The sequence below is a fragment of the Dendropsophus ebraccatus genome, chromosome 15 (assembly GCF_027789765.1).
Source record: "Dendropsophus ebraccatus isolate aDenEbr1 chromosome 15, aDenEbr1.pat, whole genome shotgun sequence".
Taxonomy (NCBI): Eukaryota; Metazoa; Chordata; class Amphibia; order Anura; family Hylidae; genus Dendropsophus; species Dendropsophus ebraccatus.
Genome location: NC_091468.1, coordinates 11,780,771 through 11,799,125, shown reverse-complemented (window position 1 = coordinate 11,799,125; position 18,355 = coordinate 11,780,771). Strand labels below are relative to the sequence as shown.

Genomic DNA, 18,355 nt, shown 5'->3' with positions numbered 1-18,355 from the left:
TTTAAACGAAAATTTGTTTTCTTAATTAAATATTAATTAGTACAGGAAACTCCATAAGCCGGTAATTCATATGCCGGCAATAGAGTATTCTGTACTAATCATCACTTAACTTTAATGAAAACATCAAATGTTTCTTCTAATTATGTTATGACAATAGCATTATTAGAAGAAACATTTAGAATTATATGTGCGCTCAGCTGATTGGCTGAGCGCACATATAATGAGCCGGTCCGCAGCACAGTGACTTCATTGTGCTGCGGACCAGCGAAGAGACAACATCTGGGTGAGTATAGAGCTCTCCCCACCCCCTCCCCAGCACTGCACCCCTCCCAGCAAGGAAGGGGGGGTCACTTAACCCCTTCCTTGCTGGGATGGGTGCAGTCTGACATCAGTCTGGCCCCCAGGGGGTTAAGGGGGATGCAATACATCCTCCCTTAACCCCTTGGGGGCCAGACTGTAAGCAGCGATCTGTAAAGATGCTGCATACTGTAAGGTGCACAACACAGCTCACAATGATGGGTGTTGTGCTCCTGTTTGTGTGTTTTTTGTGTGTTTCTCCCTTTTTGTTTTTCAGATATCGGTATCCTGGGGATTACGTCGGATTCCGTGGACTACGTCGATGACCAGCATTTTTTTAATGTTTTTTTTAATAAAATGGTCAATGAGGGGTGTGGGGGTGTTTTTATTTGAATAAAAAAATTTGTAAACTTGTGTCTTGTCTTTATTTCTTTACTTTATACTTAGTAGTGGAAGCCGTCTAATAGACGGAATCCATTACTAAGTCGGGGCCTAGTGTTAGCCGGTATAAAATGGCTAACACTAACCCCCTATTATTACCCCAGTACCCAATGCCACCAGGGGTACTGGGAAGAGCCGGGTGCCAGTGGTCCCGGAGCGTCAAAATTGGCGCTCCTGGACCGGGCGGCAGCAGGCTGGTAAGATTTAGGCTGGGGAGGGCCTAAACCAATGGCTCTTCCCACCCTGGTGTTACCAGGCTGCTGTCGCTTGGTTTTTAACCCGGCTGGTTCTAAAAATAGGGGGGACCCTATGCGGGTTTTTTTTTAAATAAATAAATAATTAAAAAAAAAACGCATAGGGTCCCCCCTATTTTTATAACCAGCCGGGTTAAAAGTTAAAAACCAAACGACAGCAGCCTGGTAACACCAGGGTGGGAAGAACCATTGGTTTAGGCCCTCCCCAGCCTAAATCTTACCAGCCTGCTGCCGCCCGGTCCAGGAGCGCCAATTTTGACGCTCCGGGACCACTGGCACCCGGCTCTTCCCAGTACCCCTGGTGGCATTGGGTACTGGGGTAATAATAGGGGGTTAGTGTTAGCCATTTTATACCGGCTAACACTAGGCCCCGACTTAGTAATGGATTCCGTCTATTAGACGGCTTCCACTACTAAGTATAAAGTAAAGAAATAAAGACAAGACACAAGTTTACAAATTTTTTTATTCAAATAAAAACACCCCCACACCCCTCATTGACCATTTTATTAAAAAAAACATTGAAAAAACGCTGGACATCGACGTAGTCCACGGAATCCGACGTAATCCCCAGGATACCGATATCTGAAAAACAAAAAGGGAGAAACACACAAAAAACACACAAACAGGAGCACAACACCCATCATTGTGAGCGGTGTTGTGCTCCTTACAGTATGCAGCATCTTTACAGATCGCTGCTTACAGTCTGGCCCCCAAGGGGTTAAGGGAGGATGTATTGCATCCCCCTTAACCCCTTGGGGGCCAGACTGATGTCAGACTGCACCCATCCCAGCAAGGAAGGGGTTAACTGACCCCCCCTTCCTTGCTGGGAGGGGTGCAGTGCTGGGGAGGGGGTGGGGAGAGCTCTATACTCACCCCGATGTTGCCTCTTCGCTGGTCCGCAGCACAATGAAGTCACTGTGCTGCGGACCGGCTCATTATATGTGCGCTGAGCCGATCAGCCAATCAGCTGAGCGCACATATAATTCTAAATGTTTCTTCTAATAATGCTATTGTGATAACGTAATTAGAAGAAACATTTGATGTTTTCATTAAAGTAAAGTGATGATTAGTACAGAATGCTCTATTGCCGGCATATGAATTAACGGCTTATAGAGCTTCCTGTACTAATTAATATTTAATTAAAAAAACACATTTTCGTTGAAATAAATACAGTTTCGTTGGTCAATAATTTATTTCTAACGAATCCATCATTGTGCAATTCAATATACTGTCAAAAAATAAATATATAGATAAATATACATTTATTTATATATCTATTTTTTTTAACAGTATATTTAATTGCAAAATGATGGATTCGTTAGAAATAAATTATTGATCAACGAAAGTGTCTTGATTACAAAGAAAATGTGTTTGATTAATTTAATATATTAACTATTAGAGGCATCGGCATTCGGCATCATTGCCGGCTATTTTTGAAGTACTCCGTACGGACCGCCTGTCAATCCACGGCCGCATATTCAGCCGCAAACAATGGTCTTGTTCATTTTTTACGGGTCCGTTTACGATAGGGCCGTAGATTCATACATAGTGTGCACTGTGCAGCCGTATATCCTATACTTCCAAGCATATACACGAACCACCAAAAATACCGCCGCACAATTACAGCCGCAAATACAGCCGCACTCTTACAACGTGTGAACCGAGCCCCCAAACATATTACTTAGACACAGTAATATACAGAATATATATTAAATGACCCACATCACACTGCCAGCAGTTTCACTTTAAAAAAAAATCTGCTGACAGGCCCCCTTTAAAGTGATTGGATATCACTTATTATTGATATTTGTTCTTTTTATCTGTTATATTGCATTGAAGGAATACAGAATCTTAGAAGACATTACATTGTGTTACATTGTGTTGGAAGAGTCTGGAGGTGTCTGTATGATGCTGTGAGGTTGATGATTGATGGGATAAGATGTGAACAATTTATTTGCTATTAAGAAAATGGGAACATGATAGGGAACAAGTGGAGGTGGCTGATTTATTGTGGCAGCTGTCAGTGGGATGGGCCTCAGTGTTCCGGGGCTAAAATTGTAAGGACAGTGAAATATATGTAATAAGTAACAATGGTAGCGTGTTCATGTACTGGGAAGATGCTGATCTATGGCCTGTAAGGGGGGATAGCTTCTTGATGTGTTATGTGCCTATGTATGCTTTACATTTGTGTACACCTTGTTGGCCCTTTTGTTGCATAGAGCTGGTCAGGGCTGCTTCTGCCATGAGGCGGAATTAGTATTACATCTCACGTGGCAGATTCTGGGGGCGACAGCAGCCAGTGCCCCTTTCAGTCCCTGGGCAGCCACTCACCTATCCCCACATCCCACTGCCCATGCTCACCACCGTCCACACGCACCACCGGGCTCAGTCCATGACGTCACCCGGAAGCCTTCCTGCTGATTGGGTGCGTTTTCGCCACAGCCGTCCGCTGCAGCACTACGCTATCATCACCTTCTTCCTCCTGCACTTTGATAAGTATACCCGGGGTGGGCAAGGGTCACGCTGAGGGGACGGGGGCAAACAGGTAGCGGGTAACTTGTCCTAGAGGGTAGGGGAGAGTGAACGATTGTCGGAGAAGTGTCACCATCTCAGATTTTCCTTAGGTGGCAGAAAGCCTCAAATCTGCCCTGGAGCTGCTGAACCAATGCATTGAGCAGTACCATTGGCCCTTATATTGCAGAAGGTGGGTATATCACTGGGCATTGTGCCACAATATTGGTGAGATGATGCCAGGTTAAGTGTTGACTGGATGAATGACTCATGAATAGATTCTTTCTAAAAAATAAATTTCACAATTTTCGAAGAGCATATTTTAGGGACTGGAAATTGTCTGGTGGACAGAATGGTTGAATGAAAAGGAACCCATGGACACATGAATACTGCCCATAGGAGCTACTGCACCCAGGCATCCTGAATTACAGACAAGAAGAATCATGAGAATTTAATCCTCATTGCTGGATCATTGGATTTTCCAAAATATTGTTGAAAATTGCATGAAATGTCCGGAATAGATTTCATCTTGACTTCTATACAATGAAAGAAATATCCTGGATGAAGATGAGATCCAAAGCTGGATGTGAAGAAAGATTCAGAAGAGGCACAAATGTATTTTTTGGATAAACGGTTAGTTACCCAAATAAAACATTCTTTCAGTGAATCACAGGCTTGGAATAGGAAGATCATACTTGGAGCCCCAGGCCGAGGACGATTGACAGTCATTGCGTGTTTCCTCCATTTTCTAATAATCGATCAAACAGTTGTTTCCTTCTCACCAAGTTGCTCGCCTATTTTCCTGTAGCCCATCCCAGCTTTGTGCAGGTCTACAGTTTTGTCCCTGACGTCCTTTGACAGCTTTTTGGTCTTGGCCATGGGGAAGAGGTTGGAGAGTGATTTTTTTCAATAGATTCTGTCTCTTACAAGTGAAATTACCGACTATAAACATTACACATCTCTCTCCATTTATTGTAAGTGGGAAAACTTGCAAAATCTGCAGCGTATCAAATACTCATTTACCCAATATAGGTGAAGCATTTTCTTTAACCACATTCCTGAGCATAAGATGTCAGCCGGTATGGAAAGAACAGGGGGGTGAACATGATGGGTCCAACCATCTATTACTCTCTGTTAAAGATGTTGCATCTGCGCTCTGGAGCTTCACGTTAATCCTCAGATACATGGCTCCCGCAGAACTAGAGGACATGGGCCCCAAGAGACTTCAATCTTTAATGAACAAGGAAACCCAGCTCTCCTCGTTGTAATGACTTGTGTCACACGCATCGTATATCAAGCAGCAATAATTATGAGGACAGATTTATAGTGATAAATATTCTATAAAGGTCGCATACATAACCAGGAATAAAACTCATCAAACTCCAGCAAGTTTTTCTTACATTAAGTCCTATTATCCGTCGGGTTATTTATACGCAAATTATGACATATTACATCCATGATATGACATAATTTTTTACAGCTTCATTTGCTGCCTCAATCAGATCAATCATGTTAAAGTTTGAAATAACTAAATTCACCAGCAACCCCCCCCCCCAAAAAAAACAAAACAAAAAAAAAACAACCACACAAAGCACAAAGTACTGCATTGCTCTACAATCTTCCTTGCCTTTGTCTTATTGTGGTGACTGCCCTGCTGGTGTGCAGTGACAGACGGCCGGTCATGTAGATGGAACGGCATGACTCCACTGGTGTAGTGGTTGGCCGAGGTATACCCTGCCCAGTGGTATTTTGTCGGTTAGGCACACGGGTGTGCTGACACACCTGCTTTTTTTTGAGTGGGCTGGCTATACTTTTTCCCCTGTGGACAGTGACCTGCCGGGCTGTTTGGGGGTCCCTTGGGATAAAAGCCGACTACATGCGTACTGGAGAAACTGTTCTCAATTGGCTCTCAGTACTCAGATACCACCAGGACTTACAGTTGGGGCAAATTATATGAGAAGCTTATAGTAGTAAGAAAAGTATAAAAAGTACATAGGACCTGCTTGGTGCTCACCTGAGAAGGAGCTATCATTAGCTAGATTGAGGATTGGTCCAAAGAGAGGAGGAGCCGAGTATGAGGCCCACTGTCACAAGAAGTTAAATGAAAATGACTTATTGTTTAAACAATATTTTTATGTTAAACATATTTGGTGATTTTTTTTTTCTAATTTTCCATTTTTCTAGCTATATTATGAGATCTTGCAGTTTTCATTCTCACCACTGGGGCTAAAGCTTAAGCTGAGACTTCCTGTTGTGTCTGTGGTGATAAGAGGAGGCTGCTGTAAAGTAAAGTGTACAGCATTGCAGCATCATGTGACACCAGTAGATAGAGGAGACAATAGCAGCTCCCTGTGGAATGACCTCTTCACAGGTCACAGAGCGCGCTCAGTAATGTTTCACATTCATCTCAAGGGGATAGACTCTGTCTATTGTCGTCTATGTTCATGAGTCTTGCTGTAAAGCACGTCACTAAATACTGTTAAGAACAGCCCAGGCAATATGGCTGCCCCCATAAAAATGTTCAAAAAGTGAAATAAAACAATTAAAGTCAGTAAAAAGAAACAGATTAGAATAAAAGAACACGTTTTATTATCTGACTCCAATCAGTAGAAGAAAATTGTTGACTTGCAATTTCCCTCTGGATCAGTGGGGGTCCCAGCAGTCAGGCACCCATCAGTTAGGCTGGGTTCACATTGCATTTTTGCAATCCATTTTTTTATGTAAAAAAGATGAAAAACGGATGAAAAAACAGATGCATTTGTGTGCATCTGTTTTCTGATCAGTTTTTCCATTGACTTCTATTATTAAAAAAAAAAAAAATGGTAAAAAAAACCCAGATGAAAACGCATCAGTTTTTTTTTTTATCTTACACAAAAATGAGGTTGATCACTTTCCTCCTGTTGTCTAGGCCCTAAGACCACCCTGGGGCTCAAGTGGAGCCCTAGCCTCTGCTAAGTCTGTGGAGTAGTCCAGGGGGGGATTTATCAAAGTGATGTAAAGCAGAATTGGCTCAGTTGCCCCTAGCAACCAATCAGATTCCACCTTTTATTTTCTAAAGAATCTGTGAGAAAATAAAAGTGGAATCTGATTGGTTGCTAGGGGCAACTGAGCCAATTCTACTTTACACCAGTTTCATAAATCTCCCCCCAGGTCTTCCAGTCTACACCCGAAGGGTATACTCTGTAATAAGTGCAAGTAACCAAAAGGATTATACTTTCCATATGATAGCGCAAGTATCTAAGAGGGTCCCATCCTCCCAAACCAGTGAGGAGAAGCTATAAAAGTGTTTCATGGCAGTATAGCTTTCCAGCCAAACCTAGTCATTAGGGGGGCAGAGAGGGCTACCCACTCTTACCAGAGTGGGTTGTATAACATCAAGGAGAACAACTGGTTCACACACAATAAAATAAAAGCAAAATACGGCCGTATTTTGTAATGTAATAATGTGCTCTTTTGAAGTCTATGGGAAATTGCCCATCAATGTGCACACAGTAGAGAAGACCAACCATAATGGAGTATGGGCATAAAAATAATCAACATGCTCCTTTTTCTTCTTCATCTTTTTTTTAATAATAACTGCAGTTTTTATACATACACTTTTAGGCTATGTTCACACTACGTAAAAAACAAGGCCGTATTTCTTTAAAACGGACGTATTTGCACAAACAACGGCCATTATTATGAAATACGGCAGTTTTTTTTTTACATAGTGTGAACCCAGCCTTAAAATTTTTCTCACAAGTGCGGTGGAGGGGGAGGATGAAAGAAGTAACATGCTCTTACCTCCCCCACTCCAGTGCTGGTGGCCGCATACCGCCGCTCCAGTCCCCGGGACCCCGGACACTTACTGGTCAGAACCCGAAAGGTGTCAGGTCCGCTCAGCCAGTTAGTGGTGGAGGCAGGACCCCGCTACGGCCACTTACTGACCAGAGCGGCGGTATGTGGCCATCAGCGCTGGAGGGGGGAGGTGTTATTTCTTTTATCCTCCCCGACAATTGTGAGAAAAAGAGGTCGGCCTGGACTTTAAGTCTCCTTTAATTTCCCTCAAAATTATGTATTTTGGTACTTTTTTACTATGTGTGAACATAGCCTAAAACAGTAAAATAATAGGTGGAGATTTATCAAACATGGTGTAAAGTGAAACTGGCTCAGTCGCCCCTAGCAACCAATCAGATTCCACCTTTCATTTTCCAAAGAGTCTGTGAGGAATGAAAGGTGAAATCTGATTGGTTGCTAGGGGCAACTGGGCCAGTCTCACTTTACACCATGTTTGATAAATCTCCCCCATAAAGTCTAAAAAACGGCAAAAAGGCAATTAAAAAAAACTAAAAATTGTGTAAAAATGTTCCTGGCACCAATTTATACCATATCGGGTCTCTTTGCATTGTAACGAAATCTGAATATAATCTCATAGGTGAAACATCCAGATGAGCATCGTCTAGCAGAGCCGTCTGGAGTATACTGTCTGACTGGCATGTCAGGAGGCTTTTCTCTTCGGAATCGCTTCCAATATAAAGAAACATTAGCAGAGACGCGGGGAAGCTGATCTTCTCCAAACACAATTTACTGTGTTATTCTACATAATGCTGGCAGGGGAGTCTCTGAGCGGCAGCCAAGTTTTATAGATCAGGATCTTAAAAGACTTAGAAATTCCAAGTGTCTTCAACGTCTTGATCACTGGATGAGCGAAATGACGCTGCGGGTAGTCAGTGGGCAACTGTGGGTGTCAAGCAGGATTTTTTAAAATAGAAAAATGGAGGTCAGTATGGGCCTCTCTTGTGATATTTTCATTTAAAATTTTTGCCCACTTAAAGTGAATCTGTGACCCCCTGACTGCTTACTGAGCTGACGGCACCGCTGGATAGATATAAGGGAAAGTATTCCGAAAATACCTTTGTTGCCCATGTCTGTTTTTATTTTTATAAAAAAAAACTTTATTTGGGATGTGAATATAGTCAAAGAGGCGGGGCCTATTATTCTCCAGGCCCTAGCGCCATTAGGCTATGGTCACACGTTGTATGAGACTGGCCGTTCCGTGACCCGGCCGGATGATCTTAAGTGCCACTGAGTTCTTATGCGGGTGCATCAGTACGCGCCCGCATCAGAACTCCCCACAGCACACAATGGAGCGAGCAGCCAGAGCCGCTCGTTCTATAGTGTGAACTGACAGGGTTTTCTGCAGCCTCTATTCACTGAATAGCGGCCACAGAAAACTGACATCTCTGTTTTCTACAGCGCCGCTAAGGATCCCGGCCGGAGTGTATACTATGGGAGACATATTTTAAGTCCGGCGTTTTTTACGCCGGGCGTAAAAATGTCCCCGCAGCTCCGGAGCTCAGGGGATTTATGTAGCGGCGCATTGCCTCTACATAAATCCCAATTTCACGGAACCTCTCCATGCGAAAAGTTTCAGTATTTAGATTTCAGTATGATTTTTCTTCGTAAAAATTATAACTGCAGCGGACCCAGATTCCCCCCCTCAACCTGCTCTCTGGTGACAAACTCTGCAAAAGTTTTATAAAAGAGACCTGAGTGTAAGAGTGGATATAGTGTAAGTGTCACCATGAAGCGAAGGTAGCGATGGGCGTTCCGGAGACGTCACACCATGTGCCGTGTTAGGGAGGAAAATCAATAGACAAATAACTGGAATCCGGCCATAGATAAAGCACAAGGGACATAAATCAAGGAACTGAAATCAGGAAAAGCAATCGGAAAAGAGACAAGAACACTTGCCAGGCTCTTGAGGAAGTGAAGTGGAATTACAAGGAACGCCGTAAACTGTGTTTTGTCCATTGGAAAATACTAACATCTCTAATCAGCGATAATGGTAAATGCCAAGACGGACTCAATATTTTATCTGGACGCTTCAGTACTGTGCTAAGACAGACGTAAGCTCCGGGCCGGCTCTGACTTTTCTTAAAGAGACAGTAACATCAGAAGATAACATTTTTTGCAAAATAATTTTTTTTGTACATTTTTGGAACTTTTTATGATATTCTAAGCAAATATGAAAAGTCTTCTGGTCGTACACATTGACTATAAGGGGCAGTATAATAATGAGTGGAGATGAGGGCATCTATTGATTTAGCAAATATGATTGCCAGATTTGGATCTTAATTTCAATCTAGTGCCTAGATAGCACTCAATATGTGTAGGAGCAGGGAATCTTGTCAAGAAAGGAGTCCCTGTTTCCATACCCAGTGCAGTTGTTAGTGCTACAATGGACATAACACCATTGCTTACCTCGGGGCTGCTCAGTGCATAGACACATGGGACAAAGCAAAGTTTATCACAAAAATTTGAATGCTAATGAATTAGATTTTTTTTTTTTATTTGCTCAGCACTAGTACTAGTTCAAGTGGTAATCTAAAATAAAGTAAAGTAAAAAAAAAAAAGTAACCATACTGTAAAGCATACAGCATTGCTCACCTGTGTGAATCAGTTCTGAAATCGGCAATAAAAAACCCAATTGTTTTGGGGGTCTTTGTTCTGTCCTTCTGGGTTGCTAAGAATCACAATTCCCAGAATGCATTGCTTTTCCTCACCTCCTTATCACAGATCTCCAAACTTGCTTACTCCACTGTCCCAGCACTCCTGCCCGTTCTCTTCCCAGAGCTGTTGCAGAACATCTCACTCCACTACAGACTATCGCACACTGAGGTTGCAGCACCTGCTGCAGTCACTCCTTGTTTACTCTTTCTGTGGCATCATTCAGCACAAGGCAGCATTCTGTAATCACACCTCACTCTCCTTAAATGTCATTACATATATATATATATATATATATATATATATATATATATATATATATATATATATATTTGACGGAGATGGTAATGTACACTGTTGGGGCTAGCCAGAGATGGTGACATCACTCTCTGCGCTAGAGATTAGAGACAAAGTCCAGCCACGCCTCCTGTGATATCAGGAGTACAGTGTTGTGTAGTGTAGTGTTGTAAGAGAGAGGGAGGAGCCAGAGAACTGTAGACAATACCCTTTGTGTAGTTCTTCTATTTTCAACTTCCTGCCAGGGGGTGAATCACGCTGACACCAGCACTATTAGTAATAACACTATATTAGTAAGTTATATATCTCAGTGTGACAGTGTTATTTAAATACGGTTTTCAGACATCCGAATGGCCCTTTAAGGCATCCTGATCTGTCAGCCTATGGCTATACAGGCTAGAAATACACACATATATCTGAAGTTCTTGGCATCACAGAAAAGGTTTATAACAGACAAGGGGTGTTCAACATATAAGTGATGAGGACATGCTGTAATTATCACTATATACATGTACACTAGGTGGCAGCACTACCCCATAGGTCAAAGCTATTGATTAAAATCTTAATCTAAACGTTATTGTTAAAAATGTAACATAAGAGTGATATAACGGATGCATGTTATGGGTGCAGTAAGATATAACAAGGGCCTTAGGAATATAAGATCAATCATCGTACAGGAGAGATGGTGACAGGCGCTAGTGCTGATCATTAGTCAGTGACTATGACATAACCTCCCATTAAATATTGATCACAGCTCCTTTGATCGTCGCCCTCACAAGTCGCTCACCAGCAGTTCTACAAATTGTCTCTTGTGAAAACGGAAGAGTGAAGTCTGACAAGTCTTGATACGTCTGCAAACAATTCAGCCTGATAATGTCAGTTTAGGCGGCCTGACAGACAAGCGGAGCGAGGCGCAGCGCACCCCTCATCTATATATAGTCCCCGCATTGATCCAGGTTATAAAACATTCATGGCCGGGATGCAGGCACCTGCGCGGCCTTTCTCCAAATCCGATAGAAGGTTTTGTGTTTATAACATCTTCTAGAGACAGCACAGACCTCGGCTCTACTTGCTGTATACTGAGGAGCAGCATCAGGATCTGCTGGAGTCTGTCCAATTAAACCAGTGACTTACTCTAATGTAGAAAATACTGAGCAATTCCAGCAATTCCTCCCAAATACAAGATAGATCTATATACACCATCCTCTACTTAAAATGTCTGAAATAACATCCTTCAACAGGTCTGTGTATACAGCCCCTATGTAGTTCAGTGTGTTTCCATGGTTACAGACTACAAACAAGCCCCTTGTAGTCTGGTTCTGCATTCTCCTTCATTTGCTTCCTCTTAAAGGGACAGTGTCATCAGAAAATGCCTTATTGTATAAATAATGTTGTTATGTTGCACATATTTTTAAAGATTTTTTGGTGACTTTTTTTTCTAGTTTTCCATTTTTCTATCTATATTATAAAAAAAATCCTGAGCTCTTGCAGTTTTCATTCTCACTTCTAAAACTAAGCTGAGACTTCCTGTTGTGTCTGTGGTGATAAGAGGAGGCTGCTGTAAAGTGATATGTACAGCATTGCAGCGTCATGCGACACCAGTAGATAGAGGATACAATAGCAGCTCCCTGTGTAATGACCTCTACACAGGTCACAGAGCACGCTCAGTAATGTTTCACATTAAGGGGACAGAGTCTGTCTATTGTCGTCTATGTCCATGAATCTTGCTGTAAAGCATGTCACTAAATGCTGTTAAGAACAGCTCAGGAAAAAACAGGAGAAATTACTATTCTGGTATACCTAATTGATGCAAAAAAGCGACTTTATTAGTATGAGCATAAAGTGCACTTTATGCTCATGCTAATAAAGTCGCTTTTTTGCATCAATTAGGTCTACCACAATTGTCATTTCTCCTGTTTTTTCTTGTTTGTATACTCGACTTGTGGAGACCGCCGCCATATCCATACAGCTAGGTACTCTAATTCTATTCATTTACATAAGAACAATGAACAAGTAGTGAAATAAAAAAAAAAAAGTCAGGAAATAGAAACAGATTGGAACAAAAGAACAAGTTTTTATATCTGACTCTAATTAATAAAAGAAAATTTAGGTGACACATTCCCTTTAAAGGAAATGAGTCACCTAAATTCTCTTTTCCTGAGTCAGATACTAAAACATTTTCCTTAATTCTAATGTGTTTCTATTTTCTGACTAATTTTTTTTCACTTTTTGATATTGTGGGACTGCCTTTTTACCTGAGCTGTTCACAGCATTTAGTGACATGCTTTACAGCAAGCCCCATGGACATAGACAGCAATAAACAGGTTTCGTCCTATCAAGATGAATGTGAAAGAGTGTACTCTTATAATGATGCTATCTATGGTAAAGGATAGTCCAGGCATGAGGAGGTGAATCTCCTGGATCACCGAGGACCCTCTCCAAAAAGTCCAAGTTTTTTTTTTTCCAGTGCAGGATAGGCATTGCTGCAGGAAACTCCCAGGTCGCTACCCTCAGAGAAGGTCTCTGGTGACCATCAACTGAAGAGAATGAAGAAGTACTACAGCCTGGGAGCAGATGAACCAAAACTGCTGACAAACTTCAATGCCCTATGAGATGACGTGGATTTGACCATTCTGATACAAAGTTCACCACGCAAAACAACTTAACAATGTTGTACAAAACATACAAATCACCCAAAGTGCTCGTGACGCGGGCAGCATCTGGTAACTGGATTCGATTTCACTCCTCTCGGAGCTCTTGATCCACCATTTGCATCACCGGAGACAGGTAAGCATGTAACCATGCAGCCGGATGTACTCAGCTAATTTTTCCTATAGAGTGGACTGTGGGTTTGACCAAAGCTGAGTAGAGAACCAGGGATGGAAAAGGATCCAAACGGGAAGAAGGTCGCAAGGAAGTGAGGGAAATGGCAGAAAGCCAAGAAGCACAGTTGTGGCTGCTAACTGGAACAACAACAACTGAGCAGAGGTCCATAGGTGATTGCAATAAATACCCTCAGGTGATCAGCCTAGAGTTTACTACTAGAACTTATGTGCTGAGCCTTTAAATACAGGTAAACAGGCATACGCCTGCCACTAGAGGGAGCCCCATCCCCCAGGAAGCTGATTCAGCAAATGGGAGAAGATGTTGGAAGACAAGCAAACTGAGAAAGAGCAGATGAGTGAACAGATGACCAAAGCACAGTGTTACACAATGTTTGATAAATCTCAAAATGTTTTAAATTTTCTCAATAAAAATAGTATTTACATCCGAAGGAGAAATAACAACGGCACTCACCAGAATGTCAGCGATACGGATACTTTATTTCAGGAGAGAAACAATCAACAGTAGCGGGTGCGTGCCAATAGTAAAAGCGATGACCGTTTTGTGCTTGCACGCTTCTACAGGCTCTCAAATAATATTTTGTGTATACAGCTGCCTTGCGTCTTCATGGGTCACCATGGTTAGGCTGGATTCACATTGCGTTTTTGCAATAACATTTTTTTCATCTGTTCTTCCTTTGACTTCCATTATAAAAAAAAGAGATCAAATCAGATAAATTTTTGTGTCCGTAAAAAAAAAAAGGTTCGGTTATTGTTTTTTATAACGGAAGTCAATGGAAAAACGGATCAAAACGGATGCACACAAATGCATCAATTTTTTTCATCTGTTTTACAAAAAACAGATGAAAAAAATGGATTGCAAAAACGCAGTGTGAACCTAGCCTGACAGAATAAACCCAAAACCTGTGTAATATCTTGGCCACCCACTGATGGGTGAAGCGGCGACAAATGGAAGGGAGTACATAACTTCAGGATCAGACTACACAGGGTTTGTTTGTAGTCTGTAACCATGGAGACACAAAGGTATGCACCAAATACTACTGTTTTTTTTTAAAATCAAAAAGATATTTACAACCTTGCTTCAGTCATTACACAATGGGGGACATTTACGAAGATTTTCCTCTTCTCCCTGGCATACGTTCGCCCAATGGGTGGGTGGTCTTCATAAATCCCCCCCCCCCAACAATGTATCAAAATATTGCAAAAAAAACAAACAAACAAAGAAAACTAAAAAAATTATTTAGCTATGCTAGATTTAAATCATAAACATATATTTTTTTTCTTTTAAATTAGAATTTTTTGTCACTTCTGGATTTTCCTTCACTTTTTATATCTTGCTTTTTCCCAGAAACCGCAGCCAATTAACTGTGTAAATCCTGCGAGTTGGAGGATAGTACATCTGTCATTGAAGCCACCGGTGCCCTGGCTATAATTGCCGTCTTCCTGCTTGGTTATGAAAGATATGTCACATGTGTCTTATGCTGACGGCCACAAAGCGAGATATAACAAGCGCCACCCCCCCACCCCCACTCCGTGAGAGGTTCACAACGAGTGGTTTGGTATTGTCTAGAAAATGCTGTTTCAGGATAATGGAGATTGCAACAACACGAACACTAAAGGCATTAAATCAAATGGTTTTCCTCCGTTCTTGCCCCTTCTGCCCCTGGTTTCCTTCTGTAATTTCAGGTGGGATATTCCATAGAGTGCTTAGCATGCAATAAGGAGCGGCTCTATTACATCTGTGCGTGATGTATGTTACATATACTTGGTTTGGTATTAGACAGAATGATATAGTGTATTATTGTTTTCGGGTTCGTGTACGGGTTACGGGATGTCCAGGACAGTTCACACATCACTGTTTGGGTTTTAGTCACCCGGATGGAGGAAATGGTGCGGTGCTGACGGACAAGAGAATGTCCTGCAATCCTACACGGCCCCATCACTATATCTGCTATGTGGTGTCAGTGTCCTAACTGTACCGAGCTACTGACGGGAGGATGTACGGGGAAAGCCTGATGGAAACCAAATGATTCATTAGTAGTTTCTTCTATACATTGGGTGGGCAGTGAGTGGGGACATTACTCTTACTTAATGAAGCCCCTTTGGCAGTGATTCCGGCCACCAGTCTTCTATGAATCCACAAGGTTTACACCAGGATTTGGGAATTTCTGTCATTGTTCTCTGCAGATCTGTAAGGTTGAACAGGGACCACCTGTGGTCGGCCATTGTCAGGTGACTCCAGAGAGGTTCCACTGGGTTCAGGCCACTCAAGGACGTTCACAGACGTGTCCCTAAGCTGCTCATGTATGGTCCTGAATTTGGGGTCATTGTTTTGTTGGAAGGTAGACCTTTCTCCCAATTTGAGGTCCAGAGCTCTCTGGATTAGGTTTTTGTTAAGAAAATCTCTCCATTCAGCTTTCCCTCAAATCTGACTAGTCTCCCTCTCTGGATTCCCTTCCATCCACAGCCCGATGCTGCCCCCACCATGCTTCACTGTAAGGGTGGTAGTGGGCAGCTGGTGGGCAGCGCCTGGTCTCCTCCAGACATGATGCTTAGATTTGAAGCCAAAAAGTTGGTTTAATAAGACTAAAGAATCTTGTTTCTCACATTTTTAGATGCTTTTTTTTTTTTTTTGCAAACTCCCATCAGTTTTTACGCATCTGTTGCTGAGGAGCGGCTTTTTTTGGCCATTCTACCATAAAGCCCAGATTGGTGGAGGCGGCACTGATGACTGATGTCTGGAAGTATCTCCCATCTGCATACAGATTCTTTAGATCCTTCCACAATGACCATTGGGTTCTTAGTCCACTCTCTTACCAATACTCTTCTCCCCTGATTACCTAGTTTAGGTGGGGTCTTGGTTGTTCCAAACTTCTCCCATGATAAATATGGAGGTCGTTGAGCTCTTGGGAATTTCGAGGGCATCAGAAATGTTTTGTCCCCTTTTCCTGATCTTCTCCTCAAAGAGTCCTGTCTCTGAGCTCTACTGGTGGTCCCTTCCTCCTCATGGCTTGGTTTTTGCTCGGATATGCATTGTCAGCTGTGTCACCTTATATAGATGGGGGTCTCTCTAGATCTTGTCCAATCAAATGAATTTACCACGGATGATTCTGAAAGATGATCAAGAGGAATGGGAAACCCCCAGAGCTACATCTCAGGTGTCACACCAAACGGTCTAAATACTCAGATATTGCCAAATTTTAGTTTTTCCTTTATAATATAGAACAGATTTTGAACCTTTTGTCTTCACATTCTGGGTTTATCGTTGCTCATTAGTGTGGAGTGAGCATGCTCGGGCGAGCATAGTGCTTGTTTGAGCATTAGTGTTCGGCCGTTAGCTATATCTCCCGCCCGTCGTATTTTTCGTTCTAATTTTTGTATATTTCTTACCTTAAAGGAATGTGTAAATGAAATGTACAGGAATTCGAACGAAAAAAAAATGCAATACGTTACTGCAAGACAGAACCTATTAGAGCTCCGGCAGTATGCGGTGCCTTGCAGTAACGTACTGCATTTTTTCATTCTAATTTCTGTACATTTCATATGTGCATTTTTATGATTGTTCTAGTTTTTGTACTTTTCGTGTACACATCCCTTCAAGGGACATAATATACAAAAAATTAAATGAAAAAATAAATAACTAATAGGTTAGTTAAAGGGGTACTCCAGCAAAAAAAAAATCAACTGGTTTTAGAAAGTTATACTGATTTGTAAATTACTTCTAAAAATTTCCAGTCTCCCAGGACTTATCAGCTGCTGTATGTCCTGCAGGAAGTGGTGTATTCTTTCTAGTCTGACACAGTGCTCTCTGCTGCCACCTCTGTCCGTGTCAGGAATTGTCCAGAGCAGTAGCAAACCCCATAGAAAAACTTCTGTAAAGGTAAAGGTTACTTGAGTAACTTTCTCTACCTCTGCCCCCTACAGCTATACTCCTGTAACTGATTGCATGTGCACTGTATAAGGGATGTGCAGTGTTACATGGATTATACATAAGCAGCAGGAATGAGGCAATGTGTGATGTTCCATCATTCTGTAGTTACTCACACTTAACGCTGCAGGATAAACTCCTCGGAGCAGAAGTGTCCACGGCAGCTGAAAGTGATAACAGAGAAAACACATTATTATAGAGTCATTCCTAATGATGAAGAGTTTTAGGTCATAATAGTGATACAGACTATATAAACTATAAAATTAAACAGATTTTAAGGGTGCGTTCACATGAAGCAGAAGTGGTGAGGTATGCAAGTACATTTAATTTCTTTTGTATTGCCACATGATCGGGCAAATTTTCCCTTTAGGGTACTATCTAGGTATCAATATCTTTGGGACCATTTTGGTTGTTATGTGGTTAATTTCCCTAGCTCTCCAATAAGTCGCAGTTCGCAGTTTGCGGTTTTAAGATCTTATTTTAATGATGTATCCTAAGAAAAAGCGATCAATACACAGACCAGCAACATTCATACAAGTGTGGCCACATCTGGTACTGCAGCTCAGCCTAATTAATTAAAGGGGTACTCTCTTTCTTTCAAATCAACTAGTTTTAAAAAGTTATATAGATTTGTAATTTATTTCTATTTAAAAATCTCAAGTCTCACCATACTTATCAGCTGCTACATGTCCTGCAGGAAGTGGTGTATTCTCTCCAGTCTGCTGTCTGCTGCCACCACTGTCCATGAGAGCAGGAGAGGTTTTCTGTGGGGATTTGGGCCTGCTCTGGACAGTTCCTGACATGGACAAAGGTGGCAGCAGAGAGCACTGTGTCAGACTGGAAAGAATACACCACTTCCTGTAGGACATACAGCAGATGATAAGTACTGAAGGACTTGATATTTTTAAATTGAAGTAAATTACAAATCTATATAACTTTCTAAAACCAGTTGATTTAAAAGAAAAAAAAATGCCGTAGTACCCCTTTAAACTAATTGATATCAGGTCCATAGGATACATGTCTATTGAGCAAATAGAAACAACTTGTGGGTTTAATGGAGGCAGCTGTGTATCACTGGACCTATCATCCCCTTCTGTTCTGGTTTACAGATAAACCACCAAACCGCTCCTATGGTCACAGGACTACAGAAATTCCAATTCCTCAATTCCACATATGGGTAGGTTCACACTACGGAATCAGAGCGGAGAATTTTCGACGGATTCCGTAGCTTGTACCTGTTCACAGCCACACACCTTTCCGTTCGCTCCATAGACATCATTCTATGGGCGGCCCAA

The 18,355-nt window shown here is 41.9% G+C and overlaps 1 protein-coding gene across 2 annotated transcripts in view; it reads right to left on the bottom strand.

Annotated features, from left to right (window-relative positions):
• LOC138774151 (spermatogenesis-associated protein 7 homolog) overlaps window positions 1–18,355 on the bottom strand; it is a 119,328-nt gene that overhangs the window by 56,890 nt on the left and 44,083 nt on the right. For both annotated transcript variants that reach the window (XM_069954769.1, XM_069954771.1), the window contains one exon: window positions 17,177–17,224. In XM_069954769.1, coding sequence (XP_069810870.1) covers window positions 17,177–17,224 — 48 coding nt within the window. The remainder of the gene's footprint in view (window positions 1–17,176; window positions 17,225–18,355) is intronic.